This window comes from Brassica rapa, chromosome A10 (assembly GCF_000309985.2).
Source record: "Brassica rapa cultivar Chiifu-401-42 chromosome A10, CAAS_Brap_v3.01, whole genome shotgun sequence".
In the NCBI taxonomy this organism is placed as follows: domain Eukaryota; kingdom Viridiplantae; phylum Streptophyta; class Magnoliopsida; order Brassicales; family Brassicaceae; genus Brassica; species Brassica rapa.
Window position 1 is genome coordinate 13,403,654 of NC_024804.2, and position 22,611 is coordinate 13,426,264.

Consider the following 22,611-nt stretch of genomic DNA (forward strand, 5'->3'; position numbering starts at 1 on the left):
TAAAATAGCTTGAAGTGCAGCAGTCGTCGCATCAGTTTCCGACATAATCCTTGGTTGCGGAACGTGATCGTCCCGAGAAATGCGACAGCTATGGATAAATAGGCTGTTCATGCCAACTCCCCAGTCGTAGCAAAAATGATATCCACACCTAAAAGGTTACATAGGAAGAATGACATTCATATGAAACATATATATACTAAAAACATAACCAAATTCGATAAAAGATCTCTTGCTGCTAGCTAGGAGGATTGTGATGAGAAACATTACCTACAAGTCATGTGGCCGCATCCGCCAGAACGTTCAACCATGTGGCTGCACTTGCCGCATTGACGCCACCCACTAAGATTTGCCAGAGAAATCAGCTTTGCATTTTGAGTATTAGAATGCAACTTCTTGTAATCGGTGCACGATAGCATACTATGCCATGGAGCCTTGCAGTAGAAGCAGAAGGAGCAACCACATTTCAAGCATTTCCTATGTCCACATGCAGAACCTAAAACAAGCTCGGTTCTGGACATCAAGTAAGAGCAGTTTTTATAAGGACAATAAACTCTCTCGTTGTAAGGAATTGAGTTCTCTTTAGTCCTCTCTTTCCACTTCAAACACATATCAGGAGTCAGAAGCTTGCCACATTTATCAACAGACAGCTGAGTCGTGCAGCCGTGGTGAAGACAATTAGGTATCGTTCCATCAAGAAAGCTTCACAGTTAAATGTTGTTTCACACAGTTAACACAAAACCGATGACGGCATGTATCAACAGAAAACATGAGATCAGAATCAATGTCCTCGTCGAAACAGATCACGCAAGATTCTTTCTCCTTAGATGACTTAGCTTTATAAAGAGGATACATAGCTCTTCTTCCCATGAGGGTCATGTAATTTTCTTGGAGTTGTCCCTCCAAGAGATTATCTTTCATATCATAAATTGCAACCCCTAATTCTGCTTTCTTACATTTATTAGCTTGAGGAACAAGATACAAATCTCTTGTGGTTTCTGGCTCCTTTATAACCTCATAATCAGATTCAATATATGTGCCATCCACCATAGCAAGATGGCTAGATCGGAGTCTACTTCTAATGGTTTGCGCATCATCCCTTAAACGAGCAATATTTTTCTTCACTTTCGTGGCTTCAGCCAAACCACGCGTTAGATCTCTAATCTCAGCTTCCTTGTAGGTCGTGTAATACTCGTTAAGCCGTCCATTAGTGTTAAACACGTGCTGATCCTCATGGTTCCAAGTTTCCAACTCCAGAGCCGTCTCCATGGTCATCAAACCCTTGGAGTAACGCTTGTGAAAACAAGGCATTTCACTGAGTTTTTCCGTGGTTGCGCCAGTTACTGAACCGCCGTGGAAGTCCATTCTACCACCGTGGTTTCTGGTGCCAGTATTAATCATGATGTGAAGTAGATTTGAGGAGTATGAGCTTTTTGTGAGCTCTGGCGATAATCTTCTATTAGATTGCGTATCAAAGCTAATGAAAATCATGTTTATTGTTAGGAATATTCCCAAACAATCGGGGAGAATATTTTATTTAGGTGAAGATAAGAAATGGATTAACTATTTTGTGAGAATCCAGTATCATCAGAAAAATAATACTCAAGTCTTGATATTTTCTAAGGAACAAATATAAATGTAACGTTCTACTTACATTTTTTTCCCGTTCTAATTACATTAAATCCAACATGAAACTAAGGCTCCAAATAGATGATTGTATATTGGGTAAAAAACAGATGTTTGTATGTCTAAAGTATAAGCCATCAGATCATATATGTCCTATGATGATGGGTCATTAAAATATATGTCCTATGTATATATGACATGATAGAATATCTACCCTTTTCGCTCAGATAGATAGAGAAAGTGATTTGATGATATTGAGGACTAAGAGCATGGCCATCAATGAACCAGCAGGGGGGGGGGTGATTTAAAAAAAAACGCGGACCAATAACGAGCCGCCACATGATGTGGAGCCCGCGAAACAGTGATGAAACGGGTTCATTCGGAGGCACTCCTGCGAGACGAATTCATCAGATTCTATTATTATAACTTTTTTTTTTTTGGATGTGTGAGAGATTCCCCCAGAACCTTTGATGGGCATGCTCTAACCCTACTGCTCTTGATGAGAACACAAAGCAGATGCGAGGGCTTTAAATCTCCCCCATCGGCTATGTTCCATCTTGATGGAGACACAGAAGATCTTCATTGTAGACGGAACATGACTACGAATTAGTATAAGGGTTCCTTCTTCAGCACGTCATGTTGGTGATCAAACTTCCTGAGTCTTGGGCCGAAGTTGGGCTCATGGGCCTATATTTGATTCGTTTTCCATTTTATACACCAAATCAACCTTTTCTTTTTCTTTGATTCATGACTCTGTTCTTCAGATTACAGTTTTTCAAGAGCTGAATCGCTGGAAAACTAAAACTGATCTTCGTCTGTAACCGCGTATAGACACAGAGAATAAAGGTAATTTGTAATTTCATTACTTCGTTGGATACCGGTAGTTAATCTTTAGCAAGTTTCTTTCAGCTGATAGGTGATCTTTTTTGACAATCAATTTTTGAATTCACTTGTTTTGAATACTGGTTTTGTTTTGATGTAAGAAATTTTATTCCTTTATGCGGTTCTTCCAAAATATTTTCTATAGTGAACGGAACCTGTTCGTCAAAAAGCCTGAACGAATGTTTTTGGTTTGCACAGTTTTGCCATGGCAAATACTTGGGGTGACGACAAGATCCTCAGCTTCAACGATGTTGTCCTCAGGAGATCAGATTTAGACATCCTTAACGGACCCAATTACTTAAACGACCGTGTCATCGAGTTCTACCTAAGCTACTTATCCACACTCCACACTTCCCCTACCATCTCGCTAATCCCTCCCTCCATTGCCTTCTGGATCTCAAACTGTCCCGACACTGAATCACTCAAAGACTTCATAAAACCGCTCAGATTACTCGACAGCGACGAGCTAAACGACAACCTCAATGTCGAGCTAGCAGAAGGCGGGTTACACTGGAGCTTACTTGTGTACTACAAAGAAACCAACTCGTTTTTCCATCACGATAGCTTTATGGGAGCGAATCAATGGAATGCGAGACAGCTCTACAAGGCGGTTTCTCCGTTTGTGTCTGATGGGGATGCTGCGTACAGAGAATGCAGTGATACACCGCAGCAGAAGAATGGGTACGACTGTGGTGTGCACATTCTTGCAACCGCTCAGGTTATATGCAAATGGTTTAGCTCTGGTGGAATGAAGAACCGGGATGAGTTGTGGTTAGGTGATGTAAAGCAGACTGTACCGAATGTGGTTAACCATTTGAGGGATGAGATATTGGGGTTGATCAGAAGGTTGATGTCTGAGATGGTTGTTGAATGAGTTTTAACTTTTTACCGGATCTAATACATTTGATATTTTCACCGGTTATTGCTATACTTTAAACCGATGAAAGTGCTTAGAGCATGTACAATGGTGGATTATAGCAAATCCTTAGCTATAATCCTTAGCACTTTATCATTAAACAAACATTAAAAAATGGTGCACAGTTAAGAAAAATTAAGAATGAATCCTTAACTAAGGATTAAAAGGATGAAGTCCTTAATGTGTTGGCGCTGTCTCATTGGTTTGAGATTATTAATTTTTTTTTAACTCTAACCATGATTCTTAAACCTGATTAGTAATTTTATTTTTAACTCTAACCATGATTCTTAAACTTGATTAGTAATTTTTTTTAACTCTAACCATGATTCTTAAATCTGATTAGTAATTCTTTTTAAACTCTAACCATGATTCTTAAATCTGCTTAGTAATTTTTTTTTAACTCTAACCACGATTCTTAAACCTGATTAGTAATTTTTTTAACTCTAACCATGATACTTAAACCTGATTAGTAATTTTTTTAACTCTAACCATGATTTTTAAACCTGATTAGTAATTTTTTTTTAACTCTAACCATGATTCTTAAACCTGATTAGTAATTTTTTAACTCTAACCATGATTCTTAAACCTCATTTGTAATTTTTTTAACTCTAACCATGATTCTTAAACCTGATTAGTAATTTATTTAACTCTAACCATGATTCTTAAACTTGATTAGTAATTTTTTTTAACTCTAACCATGATTCTTAAACCTGATAAGTAATTTTTTCAAATTTCAAATTAAAAAAAATTCCTAAAAACTCCATTTCGGAATACACCATTGGAGCTACATTTCTGATTAGAGTTATTAACTATTCAAAAAAAAAAATATATTATTTAAATGATAAGGATTCCAATGGTGGGTTACACCATTGGAGTTGCTCTTAGTTGAACGTGTTTTGGTAAATAAAAATAAAATTATTCAATTTTAATGAAAATAATACAGAATATTGTTTCTAAAATTCAATATGTAATTAGGCCCATAATCTGGTGACTGTAGGCCCAATATCATGCAGTATGGTAAAGTTATTACAGGCCCACGGTGGAAAACGAAACTTCTGAAATATTCCATCACGCGACCCCAGTGATGCGTCTACGTCACTACATCAAATATTTTTAAATGATAAATCCTACGAAACGAAATTATCAAATGAAAAATTCATCTGTAGATGATGGGCTTGTTTTTATTTTTGTCAATACAGTGTGGTAAACTAGTATAATAAAAGTACCCAAAAAAAAACGTACAAAATGTTGGAAAAACAAAACGTACGAAATTATTCGGTCAATTCTCTTAAATAATCGTTTTTAAGTTTTTATCAAAAAAATAGCTCTAAAAAAATAACTAAAATAGCCTCTTTTTATTTTGACATTTTTAATTGAGCAATTCTCTCAAATAACTATTTTTAAGTTTTTATCACAAAAATAACATTCAAAAAATAAAATGACCAAAATATCCCTTTTTGTTTTGAAAATTTTAATTTTAATTTTTAATTTTTAAAATTTGAAAGTCATCTACAAAACCCACCCCTTATCTCTAAACATTAAGTCAACATTAGTTAACCCAGTGGGTATAAATACATATTTTACTTTTTAATAAAACTTTTTTTTGGTCATTTTCCTCCTTGATATGCTATTTTTGTGAAAATAAACAAAAAATGATATCCAAAAAAATTTATCTTTTTAATATTTATTTTTTATTTTTTAAAATTTGAAACTATATCCCAAAACTCTAAACCCTAAGTCTAGGATTAGTTAACCCTGGAGTGAAAATATATTTTTATCCTTTAATAAAACTTATTTTGATCATTTTTTTTCATTAAAACTATTTTTTTACAAAAACTTAAAAAAGACTATCCCAGAGAATTTCTCAAATTATTTTGCTTTTTCTCACAAGTTATATTACATTTTAAACTGATTTTTTGTAACTAACTTAAAGCATATCATAGTCATAGTTTTGAATAAACTAGGCAGATATAGATGGAAGGAAACTTTCTAAAAAAGAACAGAAAATGATCATATTTTGAGTAAGAAGAGAACATTAAATACATAAGACCAATCACAACTTAATGAATGAATAAAAAGAGTATGGATCATGAAAATCTAATTGATAAAAAAAAAATCCGTTTTCTAAAATCAAGAGAAATTTTCACCAAAGTGGAAACAAACAAAAGAAAGCTCCAAAGATTTATTTTAAAAATAAGGACAAGAGCTAAAAAAAAAAAAAAGCTGCATGGGAATCTACGCTTTGATGCCTTGCTTGAAGATGGAGGCAAGAATATATATGCGGGTCCCTTTGGAAATTGCGCCTCAAATCTCTAATCCGATCTTTAAATCTTCTTTTCTCTTATTTTATCCACGTAACACGTCCCTTGGTTAGTGTTCTCAAAGATAATGAGGACTAGTATATTTTAAAATACTCATGCATGTTTTATTTGCAAGAGAAAAGCTAAAACTTAACAAAAACAGTTATAATCAAAAGAGCAATAAAGGATTTCTATTCCAAAAAACCTTTTTTAATAAATGTATTAAAAAATCTATTTGTACAAGCTTATAAATTCATCCATATTTCCTAAATATTAAATCCTAAACAATAATTGCCACTTTTCAATTTATCTTTAAACAATTATCATTTTCATAAATGCTTTAAATTTATTACGAAAAAAAAAATTAGCCCTCTTAAATTATTATAAATGTTCAAGAATTATTTATAAAAGTTTAAAGAACTCAATTTCACCTCTAAATACTAAACCATAAATAATAATTACTAAACATAAACCTAAATATTAGTATATATTTTTAATTTAGTGTATTTTTGAAAACGATATCCAAATTGACTCTAAATTTTAAACAGTTTATATATAGATTCATTAACAAATTATTAACTTTTAACGCATGAAAGAAAAACAAAAATACATGATATACAAATCATAATATATGATTAACATTATTATTAGAAACGGAAACGATATTTTGGAACATACATGTACCATACGAATGTTCTAGTTTTATATTCCTAGAAGACTATATATACAACCAAACTATTGTGGAATGAAGTAAATTTGATTATAATGTTTTTTAGGCACATATTATTTGGACATAGATAGGTTTTGCAATAATTTTTAATAAAATGTGAAGGAGAAAATAGAGAGTGGGAGTTTGAAACACTGACGGTGAGTGAGACACCACATGCAAACGAAACCAGCCTGCAACCACTTGCTTTCACTCTATCTTTCCTCGATTTCCTCCAACTTATTCCTTTGTCATGCCGCCACGTGTTGTACAATTAGCCAGCATCAAGGTCCCACTTATACCGCCGGCCAATCACTCTGTCTCTTCTATTGTTGTCCCCACACCCAAATCTTTGTCCGGAAATATTTCTTCTCATTTGAACGTTTAATTCGGAAATTAGGGTTTCTTATTTGCTTCATATGTTATTAATTAATTTGGATCCTTGTGGTGTGGATGTATAGTTCATTGTGGATGTATCAACAATCCTATCATGATAACATTTTAAGTATTTTAAATAAAGAATTATGTCTGTTTACAAATGTGACTTAACTTATTAATATTTTTGTTCTAATATATAATTTGTTTGTGGGGGAAAATACAAAATACTGTTGTTATAGATGTAAAAGAACAAATACGAAAACATATGTACAAACACAAAAAATGACATAACAGTATAACATGGTTCACCAACTTAGATATATCTACTAGTAAAAAGAAATCTTATTATTTGGAGATGCTATTAAGTTTACATTAGAATTACAAAAATAAATGATATATGTAAGATATCCCACATATTAAGACATAGTGCATATCAGACTTGTAGAATTTAAATCCAATAACTTGATGCAGTGCCCAACAACTGATGTCAGATACAATACAGTTGTGATGAACCGTACTTGATGCATTATCCAATATTTAGATTTAAGGCACATCAACAAATACTACACAAATTAGGTTTTGAAATGGGTTATCTTTTTTTTTAAGTTGAGTAAGAGTTAGTAAAATCATTTATGACCTAAATTATAGTAATTTATTTATTCGAACATAAATCCTAGTCCCTTCTTGTTTATCGAGCATCAACAGATTATGAGATGGACCAACTTGATGCAAATGTTGATTTAATAAAAAGTAATAGTTTCCGAGTTCATCAATTGCTTAGATTATCAACCACACACCAACGATGCAAGCACATGAATATTAGTTACTATAAGAAAAACGACAGATTTTCTCATTTCATAGCAATTTAGCATATTTACTTAACCAAACTAAAGTTGTTAAATCAAACATCAGAACTAGTTTTCATACCTAAACTTATTTATGCATTGAGTCATTAATAGGGTCGAATAAAAGAATACCAAAAAAACAAGTGCTATATCTTTATAGGTGTACGATAAATATAAATTACAATCACGATCACTTTATAAACTATGATAAATTAGAGGTACATCATGTGTAGATAGATTGCAATATCATGATTCATAAATATTTGAGAGCTCTCTTATCAGTACGATCTGTTTTAACTTCTTCTTTTTTTTGCCCAAGAAATTCCAGTTTGATCACTAATAAGACTCGAAATCAACTAAAAAAATAACTATTTTGACTAGTCAGCCCAAAACTCTTATGTCTATTTTTTGGTGCTCCCACCACTTCCGATTATTGTATATACATATTATAATGTTCAATATTCCTTGTTAAGGATCTCGAATGGATGATTTATTTTATCACTCTCATCCCTGTTTCTTCACCTCAACATGTTTTGATCTATACTATTAATTAGGTTTATATATTATTTGATATATCAATAAAACATTATCTTTATCTTTTTATCATGTAGTTCTTGTGAGTTACTTGCATGCATTATATATTTAAGAACCAGTATAATGATCGAAATCGGATTTACTTTGGTCGCAAATAAAATAGTACCTGGATTGGGATCACTTATGATGATATGGCGTTTAAAGGAGGACTTAGTTGGGGTTTTTTTCCAACTTCTAGCTGGTAAATTATTGCGATAGCATTCTGATCATGTTGAGATGTTAACCAAAGATATCAAGATTTGTAGAAACAAATATAAAATTATCACACATTCCATTTTATTTTATTTGAAATGGCCCTATCTCTCTTAATGTACTCTCTATATTTCAAAAGAGTTGCCTTCTGAATTTTGATAAACCCTTTCGACTTGTTTTTTTTAACTAACGCCTTCGACTTGTTTTGACCTTCGAATTCAAATTAATTGCAAAGTCCATATATAAGTTAATCATACATATGTTTTTTACTTTGTTGAAAGTTGAAGTATCGTTTGATTTGATAAGACCATCATCCATATCTGGTTGATAATATAGACTAGATATTATCCGAAAGCAATAAAATTTAATTATTCTTAGACTACGAAACACTTCTTCAGTAAAGTTTACATGAATTCCAAGACCCAACAAATCTATGTGTTACTCTATATCCCCCCCCCCCCCCCCACCCCCCCCCCACCCCCCCAAAAAAAAACATCTGTCTAATATTTTCATCACCTAATAGCAAACTCTAATATTTCTTTGTTCTGTCCAAGTATAACAGAGTTTATTTAAGACGAAATTGAGAATTGTATGTATATTTTTTATATTGAGATTAGTAGACAAAATTTAAATTTTTATAAATTTTCAATGAAATTATACAAGAGTTTCACTTCTTAAATGACCTAAAACTTATGCATTTTATATGTGAGAAGAAAAAGGTGAAAATACGCCTATTAGAACATCTCCAATCCGTACTTATTTTTTCTTCTATAAAAAAAGTGGAGATCGACAAAAAAATAAAATGTGCCTGAACTGCTGGTGCTATAAATTTCTTATACTAATTAAATTTAAATTCTAGTTTAAATAAGGTCATGATGATCTTGATAAAACTGAGAGCCAAAGGTATGTAGGGTCCAAAGAGAAATATAATGATTATCTGTTATATTTGTAGACCAATGATTGTTTGTGAATGAATAACCAATTTCCATGGCGGAAAACTACAGGTCACAACACATGATTCTTACCCAGTACCCATTCTATCAAAAATAAAACCAAAGAAAAAGTGTACTAATTAAGTGGGATGTATAGAATAGTGGATTTTAAAATTAAATTAATAGTACCTATTTAAAAACCAGATGTAACATGAATCAATACCATAAAATTTAATAGGTTTTTGTTTTTTTAGTAAAACAGCATGTTTTGTAGTAGGCCAACAAAATAAATCACTAGAGGGCAACCATTTTTTATTAAGAGTTTAGTCATTCTCTCTTAACGTTTAAAAATTGGTGCGAGTTAGTAGCTCATTTTCTCTTCCCACGTTACAACGTTTAAAAATCGTATATATTGCACAGCACTATATACTAATCTGATGTATATGGTCCTTAGACCAAATCTCGGTCTTCATAGAAGTCTCTTTCCCGAAAACCGATGTGTTTGAGTGATTTGCTTTAAATCTCCATGGGATAATGCAAATACATCATGAGCTGCACATTCTCCGGCTAGTTCTTTGCTTTTTTACTTCATATATATTTAGATCCACGTACAAATCTAAGAATAATATATGTTACTAGAAGTATTTTATTCACAGTTATTTAGGTTAGATTTCGAATATATCAACTATATATAATAATAACCATACGAAGTATCTTAATATATAATTATGGAATATGATGATATAGCTAGTTGTCCCACTTTCAAAAATCATTGGTTGAGTTTCATTATTGAGTACTACGTACATCTGAATATGATTTGTTTGTTTTGTCGCAAATACAGTATGTTTCCGCTTGTTTCAATTTTTTTTTAAATAAAAAATAAATATATAGAATGACTTCAGTATATGTATTTATGATGATAAGCAAATATATAATTTCAGCATAGATTTTTCTGTGTATAATCATGGTTTGTTTTGCCAAAAATTAATAAGTATAGTATATGAATTTGTTATTTATGTGTAAAATTCATATTTGTATATGAATTTATTATTTATGTGTAAAATTCATATTTCTGTCAGATTGAATCAGAATAATACAAGGGAAACTAGAGTATCTGCCCACTCCCTCTAGTACGATATGAAGGTGATCACTTTGAAAAAGATCGGTCCCATAAGGAAGAAACAAGACATAGCGATGAGCATGGGTCCCTGGTGGTGACAACTCAACGGACCATTGAGACATAAAATAGAAATTACAATACAAAGATGATGAGTGTGCGTGGGAATCCGACGTAGAACATCATCTTTCATCGATCATCGTACGGTCATTGTTCATCTTAAATCAAATAGTAGGATCGATTTCACATTATTGATAACGATTGCAACTCATCATCATCATATATATTTGACCGCTAAAATAATTTGACCAATCCACTATCGTGGAGTAACTTAACGAGAACTCAAAACACAAGTTGAAGAGATAATTAAAAAGCGTAAGAATTTATTATTGACTTTCCTCAAATTAATTTTCAATTTATCATCTCTTGTTACACTGTATAATTGTATAAAAATAAAAAAATCATATGAACAGAGTTTTATAAATATAATTATGCAGTTTAAGAAAGGATAATTAAAAAAAGCTTAAGAATTTATTATTGACTTTCCTCAAATTTTGAATTATCATCTCTTGTTATACTGTACACAAGATTTAAAAAATGGAAAAACACCACTATAAAAATGAAAAATCATATGAACAGAGTTATAAGTATAACTTGTAGTTTAAGATTTTTTTTTTGTGTTTAGGTTTACGCGAAACATTTCAGTGAGATCCAAAACACTTCAATGGACAGTAAGATATGATTTATGTATACATAATATATAAATCATAAACGGCGGCTTTATGGTCTCCAAGTCACGTTCCGAATTGGTTCACATTATTCTTTCATAGCATTGTTTAATTTATCAATAACAGTATTAATAAAATCTCAGAATATTATACTCCATAAAATAAATAATATATGATCGAGGCCACGACAATTGTGTCTCTCTCATCCCACATTCTCGTGTATATATACATATGCTTGGCTTTTCCTTCTCTTTCACTTTAATTTTCTACTCATATCCATCATTCCCTCTAGTCTCAAGAAAAAAATCTCCATCTCCTACATACAACACTCACTTGGATCTAATAATCTTCAAGGAGCTTCTCAGATTTAGCTCTTATGGATCATTTGTTACAACACCAGGTAAAACTCCAATACAAAGATCCACGATTTCAACATCTTCATTGGTTTTTGTTTATTTAAATTAGAATCTTGATATGGGCTTGGTTTATAAAAATTAGAATCTTGATTCATTTTCTTTCTTTTAAAAGGATGTCTTCAGCAATTACAACAAAGCACGAGATGCCATGGGAGTATCAAGTTCACCAAACCCAACCGAAGTAGATCACAATCAGAAAAAACCATCTCCCGCGACTGGGGCGGCGAAGCCACAGCCACCCGATCTAGCCCTGAGATGTCCACGTTGCGACTCAACGAACACAAAGTTTTGCTACTACAACAACTACAGCCTCTCTCAGCCTCGCTACTTCTGCAAATCATGCCGGAGATATTGGACCAAAGGTGGGACACTAAGAAACATTCCCGTCGGAGGCGGCTGTCGAAAAAACAAACGGTCCACATCTTCGGCGACAAGAAGCCTCAGAACCACTCCAGAACCAGCGTTCTCGGCGGCGAGTTTCGGTGGGTTTGGTAACAATGAACACACTGATCTCAGCTTAGCATTTGCCCTGCTGAACAAGCAACCTCAGGGGAGTTCTTCGCATCTAGGGTTTCCTTCAGCATTCGGTAACTCTAGCTCTCATCAGTCTGACATGGAGAGTGTGTTTGGAACAAGCCAGAAAAATGAGAACGCTGGTTATGCGTTTGGAAACGGGAGCAGCGGTTTGGATATGGCCATGAGTGATCCAAACAAGGTCTTATGGGGGTTTCCATGGCAGATGAATGGAGAGGGCTTTGGGATGATGAGCATGGGAGGAGGAGGAGGTGGTCACGTAGATCAAGTTGATTCAGGAAGAGAGCTTTGGACCAATATGAACTATATTAACTCTGGTGCTTTAATGTAGTTCAGATTAAAACCTTAATTTTATTTGGTGTTTAATTTAGGGTTTGGAGTTAATATTTAATGGGAAAAAAAGATGGGGGCCAATATTGGGGGGGGGGGGGGGGGTTGGTTCTTTCTGAGTTAAGTTGTTGAGTTTCTTTCCTTTGTATGTTCATCGTTTCACTATGTTTTTAATGACACATTTTTCTTTTAGTTCCAAAAATATTGTTTGCAAAGTTCATATGTATAACTTCTGGATTAAATAGAACATAGAGATATTCATGAAAATGAAGAATTTAACTGATAATGGTTAATTTTAAATTTAAATCCTAATATAGAGGCTTCTTAATGGCGCGTTCAGTGGCGCTGATGTTTCTACTTAAATTAATTGATATTTTCTTGTTTGTCATGTAGTTTTTTTTTTGTAACACACGACTATTCTATTATTCAAACTTGAAATGGTCTAAATAGCTAGACGGGAATAGAACAACCATTATCAACCAATGTAGTTGATTTAGTGACGTAAAGGATCAATGTGGTGATGTTGTTGTATATGGTTCCAAATAAATATTGATATAATGTGGACTGGTTTGTTAATTTAATACTAAGATGCATTAGTGACTATCTAATGATTTAGACGATAAATTTTGATAAAGAAAAATTAAAACTGAGTCAAAATTACGCACCGATGAAGCTGCGCGTTATAATAGTTTATATTGATATTTATGGGGTGATAGTGTAAGACCAGTTAATGATTATTAAGAAAGATCTCACCTAACCTAATTTCGATTACATCGGCTAATGTACACTTAAGAACTAAGAGAATGTTTTAATTATTAAACGAATAGAAAAATATCTCTGTCTGTTGGTATAGTTGCTTTACACACGGAAACACGTGTTTATGTTATATATAAAAAGTTACAAACCCATGCATACTTTTATTCTATACATAATACATACACTTTAAACTAATGATTATTACTAATTGGAGTTTAGTTATTGAATAAGTACAACAAAATATAGGTGTTTAAGATGATTTAAGGACGTGTTCGGGTTTAGGTAGAACTGTGCCCAAACCTAACATCTCGATCCTAACTCATACTTTCAGATTTCTTCTGTAATCTCGTTCTTTGGTTCTGACTAATACTATTTTTAGAATTATAGTCAAAACATAACTTCTAAATTTTAAAGACATAGATTTTATATATTTTTCATTTTAAACTAAAAATTTATTAAAATTTGTGAAATTATCTTCTGCGCAATTGTGGGATTAGAATACTTCAGATATCATTTTTAGGCTTAGGCTTCTCGGGCCCAATCACCATTGAAGGGGCCAATATTCTATAGGACTTCTTCGGCCTTACGGTAGGCTCAGTCATACTTTCAACACTGCAAAATGAACCAGAGGCTTTGATGCCTTTGGCTTTGATATTTGAAAAGAAAAAACTAGTTTCACAATAAAAGAATCAACAGTTTTGCTCCGGAGTACTTGACATAAAATTACCACAACTCAGATGTTTCCAAAATGTGTTTTTTTTTTCAGAACATAGTCATCAGACTAATAATTCACATCAATACCAGAGTCAGAGGAGTAGCTCTTACAATCCAACTCCAAATCAACGGTACCTGAGAAGCAGAAACCAAGATGAGCAAAGAGAAAGTCAGTTCCTTTAGAGATTTCAAAGAGAAACCATCACTTATCTAAATATATATGAACTTTAGAATAGATTACCTAATTATTATTATTCTGTTAGTCTCCACCCATTTCTGCGACTTCTTCCACCAAACACCAATCTTCTTAAGCTTATTCCCTGTTTTCTTCTTTGCACTTCATCATTGATATCCTCAGAGTAAGGAGAGTTTCTTTGATTATTGTTGTTTCCAGCAGAGAGCATGGCGTTAGCTTTTTCCGCATCTTCTCTCAATTGGTTTGATTGAACTCTGAGCTCCCTGAGTTCTGTTCCCATTTCTGACTTCAGTGTCTCGTTCTTGTCTAAAACGATCTGGAGTTGTGTCTCTTTATCCATCAAATCCGCCTTTAACTTCTCGATTACCTCCCTTTGTTGTTTCAGCTCAGCTTCAGCTTCAGCATCTGTCTCTTTCTGATTCTTCAGTAAAAGGTATAGGTTATCGTTCTCATCTGAAGTAAACTGTAACTCTGTTTCCTTAGCCACCAACCTCGCCTTTAGCTTGTCTAACTCTGTTTTCATTGCTGAGTTTGACGCTCGAGTCGCATCTAGTTCCTCAGTGACTCTAACCGCTCTCTGGCTACTCTTCTCAGCCTCTCTCATTGCAAAACCTAGCTTCATGAGCACGTCTTGTATATCTGTCTCCCTCTTGTGGATATCTGACTTCAGTGTCTCGTTCTGGTCTGAAACGATCTGGAGTTGTGTCTCTTTATCCATCAAATCCGCCTTTAACTTCTTGATTACCTCCCTTTGTTGTTTCAGCTCAGCTTCAGCATCTGTCTCTTTCTGGTTCTTCTTTAGTAATAGGCATAGGGTATCGTTCTCCTCTGAAATAAACTTTAACTCTGTTTCCTTATCCACCAACCTCGCCTCTAGCTTGTCTATCTTGGATTTAGCTGTCTTTAATTCAAACCGGAGTTCAGCTTGTATCCTTAACCGAGAAGAAGCCTTTACATTCCCCTCTTGGTCTTTTTTGCCAGAGGCTTCTAAAGCCGCTCTCAGTCGCTCTACCTCACATCTCAAGGAAGATACTTCTTCATTCTTCTCATTTGATTCCCCAAGTTTTAAACTTGCATAGTCCTTAAGCAGAGTTTCGTGGTTTTCCAAAACCCCCGGGTTAGCCAGAAGTTTAGTCACAAGACCTCCAAGCCATACCATCCTAGATTTTGACTGTTCAAGCTCCACGGCCATTTTCTTATAACTCTCAACTTCTTTTGTGCCATCTGACTTAAGTTCTTCTACTGCCTTTTTAGCATTCTCCAGTTGCCTTAGCGTTTCGGTGGCTAAAGCCTTCGTTTCAGCGTCTGTTACCTCACAGTCCTTAAGTTGGTTACTAAAATTCTCAACGAGGAAAAGTGTGTCCTTTAAGTTTCCTCTCAAAAGGTGAATATCAGAGTTACGCAGCTCAGCTTGTTTCACATGATCAGCTTCAGAAGAAGCCACCATCTCAATCTGAAGCTTGAGTTGTCGGATCTCTTGAACAACAACATCCAGTCCTCCCCTTTCATCAGTAGTAGCACCAAACTCCAAATCCCATCCCTGAGATACACTTCGATGATTAAAAGCACCGGTTTTATCTGTTTCTTCCTCCAAGACCTGATTCTTAGTCTCCTGGAGCTTAGAGGAAACTTCTTGTAGCTGTTTCCTGGACTCTTCTGCTTCTTGCTCTGCTTGCCTCTTTGATGTTTCAGATACTGTGACTTGCTGTTTCGCCTTCTTCAGGTCATATTGAAGCTGTGAGGCTAGCGACTCAAGCTCCGTTGTTCTGCTAGGCCTCTTCTTCAGTTAGCAAACAAACATGACAGTGTTACGGCAATCCCAAGGAGAGAAAAGAAACAGATAATAGAGTGGAAGTTAGTTACATTTTCATCTCTCAACTACTCTAAATTAAATGTTCTACCTAATTTTATATCCCATAGACACGAAATCTTATGTATGCTACATTTTTCCTCATTAAAGTCAATTCAGTAACATGTTATGATGGCACGGCTTATCTAGGATCATGCAAATAAAAGATAGTTTATTGAAATCTAAATGCACCAACTTCCAACAAAGAATAAAACAATAAAAAATTGAATTTGAAATAAGCTTAGTACAAGAGAGGCTCATACCTCGGAGAAAGGACTTGGTGGAGGTTTACGGTCTGAAACTTTTGGACTTGTGTCCTTTGGTATTCTATTATTAGCTGAGATAGGAGATGAAGAAGAGTCTGTCTCTAGCGCTGCTAACTTTAGTGGCCGAGCAGCACGAGGAGACAGCTTCTTGGGAACATCTGGAGATCCATTTCTGCCCCAAAACACATATAAAATCAAAAACAAAAAGATCGACAAAATGAAAATCACGAGGACATTCACACCCAAGCACATGTGCAAGAGAATTACTGATAGTAACAGATCACTAAAGGTCATAATTTGTTGGCTACAATGGATTTCTTGTTCAAAAAAAAAGAGAGACTAGAGAAAAGTTGTGATCGAATTTGATTAAACAGAGGCAATGTATTTGAGGTCCACAAGAATGCAACCTTTAAGATTCAGTGTTGAATATAACTCCCATAAGGAAACAACAAAAAATGAATCGGCCATAAATGTAAAGAATCTATAGAAAGTCAAAATCAAGATTTACCTGGCCTTTTGGGTCTGCATACTGTAATATTCTCCCTCCAATTCACAGGATGGATATATTTTGGGTTTATAGAAAAGATATTTACCATCCTCTTCTTTTCTTCTTCAATGTATAGCCTGACCCACCAACAATTATATAGAGAGCTCATGAATATTCAATACTGAAAGATGGAGACATAGGTTACAATCCAATGGCAAAGAAAACATGACGGTAGTTATTAAAAAGAAAGGATAAGCGTATAAAAATATTTCTTTACTTCTGAATTCATATTCATTACCATCAAATGAACATCTTAAAGAAGAAACAAAATATTTTCTCGCACTTCTTACTAATGTCTTATGTTTGCATAGAGATTTGTTGGATTGTGTCCGTGTCAAACATCTGATTTTATAACAAATGTACTGCTTCTTTTTTTGCTTGAGACTACTCTATTCAAATGAACCTGCTTACCCATAGCTCTGGAACACCATCAAAAACTTGGTGTTTAACATGTCACTCGAAGACTATTCTATTCAAATGTTACTGCTCATGCGAATTATAATATTAAAAAAGACGGTATGAGATTTGAGATTCCCCGAAGAAAGTAAAATGTTGTGTATCTCAATATCAAATATAATTGAAAACAATTGTTTAAGAGATTGACATGGAGTACTCAGTTAACCAGGAGAGGTTCATCAAAGAGATTTCAAATCACTCACAGTGGTAGCATTTGGTTTTGGATTTGTGGTTTCATCTTCACGGTTGAGTTCTGGGCTCCATCTACAAATAGTTTGCTCTTCCACTTTGTAGTTCTCCAAACACATAGGTAGTTTCAAATCTTCTTTATTAGAGCTACCACTCACATGGAGAGTCAGTAACGTTTTGGCAACACTCCCGCTTAACCGAACAGCACAATGGACATCTGACCACACTCTTAACCGATTACTATCACCAGACTGAACCAACACAGAGTATTCAGAATGGACAAGAGATGGATGATGACGGTATGCCACAAAATCCACACCGTACTGCAACCCTGACCTCAAGACCCAGTTCTTGGACCGTAAATGTGAATAAGCTTTGAAAAATATCGGGAAGTTTGGTCTTTGTGATTTCATGTACATCCATGTGTCGACTTCGTTCTCCAAGCAACGGCCTTGGAGGTAGATTTTGATGCATTTGAGATTGTAAAGCAAATAGAAAGCTTCTTCAAAGGATAACTGAATCCATTTCTTGTCTTTCTCAGCGGATAGGACGAGTCTGCCAAAACAACAGCGGTCGAGTAGTTCAGCTTGCTCCGGCTCAACGGCTAGAAGCACGTTGCAACTCGAGAGGGAACCGGATGTCTCTGTTTTGGCTAGAGAGAGTTGGAGCTCTGAGACTGAGTTTGAAATTGGTTCCGCAAGAGCTTTGGCTTCAGCACCTTTCCATTTCCATCTGGGTGCCATGGAATGAAGCTGCATACACATCATTAAAAATTAAACCTTTTGAACATAAAAAGATACAAAAAGAAAAATCCAAAAACATGCTGAGCAAAATATAATGGATACGCTTCTGCTTAGTTTATCAGCAGCAACAAGTATTACAGTATAGGAACTCAGAAGAACATCATCGATGGTAAATTAACTAACAATTGACATTATTGGAAGAACCCAGGTTGGACACAAAGCTATCTATTACCAGCAGAGAGACATACATAGATAGACACACCAATTGCATCTCATATAACATAGCATAAACACGAAAATTACATCTTAACGTGCCAATACACACTTAATAATAAACTTCTTTCAGACATTTTATCGAACAGTTTCTGTGCACCTATATTTCTCAGAAGATCCACAAAAAAAAACTCAAATTTCTCACAACATATACACATTCAAAGATCAAACCTTATAGAAGTTTAATTAAATGCACCAAGATTCACTCACAATATGATTGTTTTGAGATGTAATAAACTGAGTAATTTAGCGAAATCAAAGGTTCTTAATTAACCTGATATCGTTACTGATTCTTTGTTAATCCTCCGCGATCTCGTCGAAGCGGGGAGAGAATTGGAGTGAGTTAATTTATTTGATTTTCAAAAGTTTAAAGATCAGCAGATTGTTTAGACGAAGGTCAGCTAATTTAAGAGGCGTCTTAACTTAAACCATTCCAAAATATCCGGTTTAAGTTTCGATCACAATTAAATGACGTTTTTACACGTGCGTAGACTTTCCCCACGTGCGGTTCTCTATATTAAAAAAAATATGTACGACACGACGTAAAGCGAAGGGGGAAGGCTAAAAGTCACTCGTCACTCATACGAAGAAACACAAAAAAAGGGGGACGCACAGTGTTCCGATTCCGACTACGCTTTCCGATTGCAGATGGAGGAGGCGCTCGCAGCTTCTCTCTCTACCCGATCTCGTGCTCCACAGCGCCCACCGTCGCCTCCCGTCGTCGCTAGGTGTGAAGGTAACTCGAGGGGAAGAGGGAATACCCACGAGACGGTCACTAGCGTACGGAGAGACGATCGAAACCCTAACAGTAAAGTAGGTAATGCTTCTGGTTCTGTGAGACCTTCTCCGGGAGTTACTGTTCTCCCGGCGCAATCAGTCGCCGTCGGGGAGGGGAGCTCGAAGGTTAGTGGCGTAAAGGGGAGTTTCAGGGGAGACTTGATGTATAGACTTTACTTCAAGGGTTTGGTGAGCGAGGAGACTGGGACTGGGAAGGGGAAGGTGAGTGACGTGGCGGCTGGGTTTGGGGTTGCTATTTGCGACCAGAGGGATACTCTGTTGTTTGAGTCCAAGGGACAGCTTGTTGGCCGTGGCGCGAATCGCCAGGGAGCGGAGATTCAGGCGTTGACAATAGGGTTGACCGAAGCATGGGAGCTGGGGATCAAACATGTTGCTATCTTCTGCGATTCTTTTCCCATCTTCCAATACGTAAAGTTTCCTACTTTTTCCTTTTTCTTCATTGTTAATTGCTTTTGTTGAATGGTGTGTTAGTTTTACTTTTGTTTACTCGATGCATCATGTAGAAATAGTGATGAGCTGATAAGTTGGAGTTCCCCTGTTCCTGTTACTATTTGATCTAGCTAATGTGTGTGTTTGTGCTAATGTGATTGAAGAGTTGCATTGACTACTCTACTATTCTATATTCGTGAACCATTTTGTTAGCTATTGTGGTTTCTCTTTGCTTGGCGATAATAAAAAGAAGTTGTTTGTTGCGCTACCTCCACTAGCTATATTAGAGAGTAGAGACTGTAAGTTCTAAGGTCATTTGCTTGTGTTTTGTGCGATGGTTTAGAGTTCCCATGTGTAGTGCTTTCTTTACCTAGATTTTCATTTTCTGTGTGTTCATAAGATTTTTATTTTATTTGAATGCAGGTCAGGAGAAGCTGGACGCCTAAGCAAAAAAAGATTGCCATGCTAATGGATGATTTGAAACTGATCAGGCAACAATTCTCGTTTACTCAAGCTGTTCTGGTGGCTGGAAATGAAGTGAAATATGCTTATAAACTCGCTAGGGAGTCCATTGTTTCGCAAGCAACCCCTCAAGACAACCCCCGCCAAGCTAAAGTAGCTGCTAGGAAAGAAGAGTGTCTTATCTGTTTTAACGATATCGATCCTGAGCGCATGTTTTCTATCGGCAAATGCAGTCATCGGTTTTGCTTTCAGTGTGTGAAGCAACATGTAGAGGTGAAGCTGCTTCACGGAATGATTCCGAATTGTCCTCATGATAAATGCAAGTCTGAGATGGTGATCGATGCGTGTGGCAAGCTTTTGACTCCGAAATTGGGTGAAATGTGGAAGCAAAGGATCAAGGAGAACGCAATACCTGTCACCGAGAGAGTTTACTGTCCTTACCTGAAGTGTTCGGCTTTGATGTCCAAAACCAAGATATCTGAATCGGCCAAGAGCTTACAGTCTGCTTACCCTGCATCTGGAGTCAGGAGATGTGTCGAATGTCGTGGCCTTTTCTGTGTGGACTGTAAAGTCCCGTGGCATGGGAAGCTGTCATGCGCCGAGTACAAAAAACTGCATCCTAATCCTCCAGCAGATGATGTGAAGCTAAAGTCTCTGGCGAATAATAAAATGTGGCGCCAATGTGGTAAGTGCCAGCACATGATTGAACTTAGTCAAGGATGCAATCACATAACTTGCAGGTATCTTCTTAACACTTTGATCAACCTAAGAAACCTTTGGAATCAGATAGATCATCAAACTTCAAAGCATGTGTGGTACATTTCATTCTTTCCTTGTTTAACCATATTGGTGGCATATTCCCTTTTGGTATTCTCGTTAGATGTGGGCATGAGTTTTGCTACAACTGTGGAGGAGGATGGAACAAAATAACAGGGACTTGTGCTAAGCAATGCCCGACCTGGGACGAAGCATACATCATGCGTCAAGATCCAGCTCCAGCGCGTGTGTATGTGTTGCCTAACAACTACTTTGATGATTATGATGAGGATGAATATGATGAGGATGAATATGATGATTATGAAGCTGATGAAGATTTTGGTTACGGCTATGGTGACTTCCCCTTTAATTTGGAGCACCATATGAATGATGTTAATCCTGAAGCGCCCTTTGATCTGCCAGATGGTAATATTTCCCTTCTAAATCTCTATAAAACCCTTGAATCTCATTAGTTTTTTTTTCCGTACTGAAATCACTCTTTAAGAAGAAGAAGAAGAAGAAGAAGAAGAAGAAGAAGAAGAAGAAGAAGATGAGGAAGTGGAAGAAGAAGAAGAAGAAGAGGAAGTGGAAGAAGAAGAAGAAGATGAGGAAGTGGAAGAAGAAGAAGAAGAAGAAGAAGAAGAAGAAGATGAGGAAGTGGAAGAAGAAGAAGAAGATGAGGAAGTGGAAGAAGATGAGGAAGTGGACGACTGCCCTTCCTTTGGAACTGATGAAGAGTACGATATAGTATATGACTCGGACGGCTATGAAAGCGAGGATTACTATTGAGGTGTAACTATCGAGGTGTAATTTGGAACCAAAGTTGTTCTCTTTCGCTTTATGATCCATCGACTGTAAATTTATTGGTGGATCATATGTTTTTATGACTTGTTGCGTTTGAGTTTGGGAGATTCAGGAGTGAGAAATTTGTAGAAACCTTGGTTTGAAGGTAAAGCTTTGTTTTGCATACAAATGTCATTGACGAAACTGTCACATATAACTTTTAAATCACCGAGAAGCAAATGTTTGATTAAAACCCTCATTTATTTTTGAATCGTTGAGAATTAAGGAGAACGCAATACCTGTCACAGAGAGAGTGTGGAAGCTTTTGACTCCAACTATTTTCGATGCATGTGGCAAGCTTTTGACTCCGAAATTGGGTGAAATGTGGAAGCAGAGAATTAAGGAGAACGCGATACCTGTCACAGAGAGAGTGTATTGTCCTTACGTGAGGTGTTCTGCTTTGATGTCCAAAACCAAGATATCTGAATCGGCCAAGAGCTTACAGTCTGCTTACCCTGCATCTGGAGTCAGGAGATGTGTGGAATGTCGTGGCCTCTTCTGTGTGGACTGTAAAGTCCCGTGGCATGGAAAGCTGTCATGCACCGAGTACAAGAAACTGCATCCTAATCCTCCAGCAAATGATATTGATATGAAGCTAAAATCTCTGGCAAATAATAAAATGTGGCGCCAATGTGGCAAGTGCCAACACATGATCGAGCTTACTCAAGGATGCAGGTATCTCTCTTTAACACTTTGATTATCTTATAATCATATTTATAAAATGGTCAAGTCGAATAGTATACTTTTCTGTGATGAGGAAAGGTTTGTATACTCTGTTGTTATAGCTTTCTGATTCATTGTATGTATTGTTAATCTAGAATCTTACTTAATGGTAATCACA

General features: G+C 35.6%; 6 protein-coding genes across 13 annotated transcripts; 3 read left to right on the plus strand and 3 right to left on the minus strand.

Annotated features, from left to right (window-relative positions):
• Positions 1 to 263: 263 nt before the first annotated feature.
• LOC103845431 lies at positions 264 to 1,398 on the minus strand. Its single transcript, XM_033282912.1, has 2 exons — positions 767 to 1,398; positions 264 to 699 (listed from the first exon to the last, which is right to left on the minus strand). The coding sequence occupies exons 1-2, from the start codon at positions 1,396 to 1,398 to the stop codon at positions 264 to 266; spliced, it is 1,068 nt and encodes a 355-aa protein (XP_033138803.1).
• Positions 1,399 to 2,344: 946 nt separating this feature from the next.
• Positions 2,345 to 5,643, plus strand: LOC103845432 (NEDD8-specific protease 1). The gene is made up of 2 exons (XM_009122290.3): positions 2,345 to 2,469; positions 2,704 to 5,643. Exon 2 carries the CDS (start codon positions 2,711 to 2,713, stop codon positions 3,377 to 3,379), a length of 669 nt encoding a protein of 222 aa, XP_009120538.1. The 5' UTR covers positions 2,345 to 2,469; positions 2,704 to 2,710; the 3' UTR covers positions 3,380 to 5,643.
• A 4,001-nt stretch (positions 5,644 to 9,644) lies between these two features.
• On the plus strand, positions 9,645 to 12,567 carry LOC103845433 (dof zinc finger protein DOF5.3). Its single transcript, XM_009122291.3, has 2 exons — positions 9,645 to 11,613; positions 11,742 to 12,567. Exons 1-2 carry the CDS (start codon positions 11,590 to 11,592, stop codon positions 12,492 to 12,494), a joined length of 777 nt encoding a protein of 258 aa, XP_009120539.2. The 5' UTR covers positions 9,645 to 11,589; the 3' UTR covers positions 12,495 to 12,567.
• A 316-nt stretch (positions 12,568 to 12,883) lies between these two features.
• On the minus strand, positions 12,884 to 17,606 carry LOC103845436 (interactor of constitutive active ROPs 3). The gene is given in 6 exon segments (XM_009122296.3): positions 12,884 to 14,098; positions 14,205 to 14,298; positions 14,301 to 15,939; positions 16,272 to 16,446; positions 16,783 to 16,898; positions 17,481 to 17,606. Coding segments are annotated over 5 exon segments (1,938 nt in total). The 5' UTR covers positions 16,803 to 16,898; positions 17,481 to 17,606; the 3' UTR covers positions 12,884 to 14,088.
• On the minus strand, positions 16,319 to 18,998 carry LOC103845434 (tRNA-splicing endonuclease subunit Sen2-2). Of its 4 annotated transcripts, XR_004452545.1 has the most exons (4): positions 18,757 to 18,997; positions 17,481 to 18,218; positions 16,783 to 16,898; positions 16,319 to 16,446 (listed from the first exon to the last, which is right to left on the minus strand). XR_004452545.1 is itself a non-coding variant. In XM_009122295.3 (3 exons), exons 2-3 carry the CDS (start codon positions 18,207 to 18,209, stop codon positions 16,937 to 16,939), a joined length of 735 nt encoding a protein of 244 aa, XP_009120543.1. In that variant the 5' UTR covers positions 18,210 to 18,218; positions 18,757 to 18,998; the 3' UTR covers positions 16,804 to 16,936. The 4 variants fall into 4 exon arrangements, 3 of the variants coding, with proteins under 3 accessions (XP_009120543.1, XP_018510741.1, XP_009120541.1); XM_009122295.3 differs by lacking the exon at positions 16,319 to 16,446 and having other exon boundaries at positions 16,804 to 16,942; positions 18,757 to 18,998; XM_018655225.2 differs by lacking the exon at positions 16,319 to 16,446 and having other exon boundaries at positions 16,892 to 17,240; positions 18,757 to 18,998.
• A 17-nt stretch (positions 18,999 to 19,015) lies between these two features.
• On the plus strand, positions 19,016 to 21,935 carry LOC103845438 (probable E3 ubiquitin-protein ligase ARI3). Of its 5 annotated transcripts, none has more exons than XM_033282247.1 (4): positions 19,016 to 19,688; positions 20,133 to 20,911; positions 21,052 to 21,353; positions 21,433 to 21,935. In XM_033282247.1, exons 1-4 carry the CDS (start codon positions 19,131 to 19,133, stop codon positions 21,714 to 21,716), a joined length of 1,923 nt encoding a protein of 640 aa, XP_033138138.1. In that variant the 5' UTR covers positions 19,016 to 19,130; the 3' UTR covers positions 21,717 to 21,935. The 5 variants fall into 5 exon arrangements, with proteins under 5 accessions (XP_033138138.1, XP_033138139.1, XP_033138140.1 ...); XM_033282248.1 differs by having other exon boundaries at positions 21,436 to 21,935; XM_033282249.1 differs by having other exon boundaries at positions 21,451 to 21,935.
• Positions 21,936 to 22,611: the final 676 nt, after the last annotated feature.

What these genes read in the sequence shown, in the direction of transcription:
- LOC103845434 (XM_009122293.3), bottom strand. Translation starts at nt 18,209, where the DNA reads ATGGCACCCAGATGGAAATGGAAAGGTGCTGAAGCCAAAGCTCTTGCG.
- LOC103845433 (XM_009122291.3), top strand. Translation starts at nt 11,590, where the DNA reads ATGGATCATTTGTTACAACACCAG. An exon ending in ATCATTTGTTACAACACCAG is followed by an intron (nt 11,614 to 11,741) that starts GTAAAACTCCAA and finishes TTCTTTTAAAAG; the next exon opens with GATGTCTTCAGCAATTACAA.
- LOC103845438 (XM_033282247.1), top strand. Translation starts at nt 19,131, where the DNA reads ATGGAGGAGGCGCTCGCAGCTTCTCTCTCTACCCGATCTCGTGCTCCA. An exon ending in TGCAATCACATAACTTGCAG is followed by an intron (nt 20,912 to 21,051) that starts GTATCTTCTTAA and finishes TATTCTCGTTAG; the next exon opens with ATGTGGGCATGAGTTTTGCT. An exon ending in GCCCTTTGATCTGCCAGATG is followed by an intron (nt 21,354 to 21,432) that starts GTAATATTTCCC and finishes TCACTCTTTAAG; the next exon opens with AAGAAGAAGAAGAAGAAGAA.
- LOC103845431 (XM_033282912.1), bottom strand. Translation starts at nt 1,398, where the DNA reads ATGATTAATACTGGCACCAGAAACCACGGTGGTAGAATGGACTTCCAC. An exon ending in GACATTGATTCTGATCTCAT is followed by an intron (nt 700 to 766) that starts GTTTTCTGTTGA and finishes TTAACTGTGAAG; the next exon opens with CTTTCTTGATGGAACGATAC.
- LOC103845432 (XM_009122290.3), top strand. Translation starts at nt 2,711, where the DNA reads ATGGCAAATACTTGGGGTGACGACAAGATCCTCAGCTTCAACGATGTT.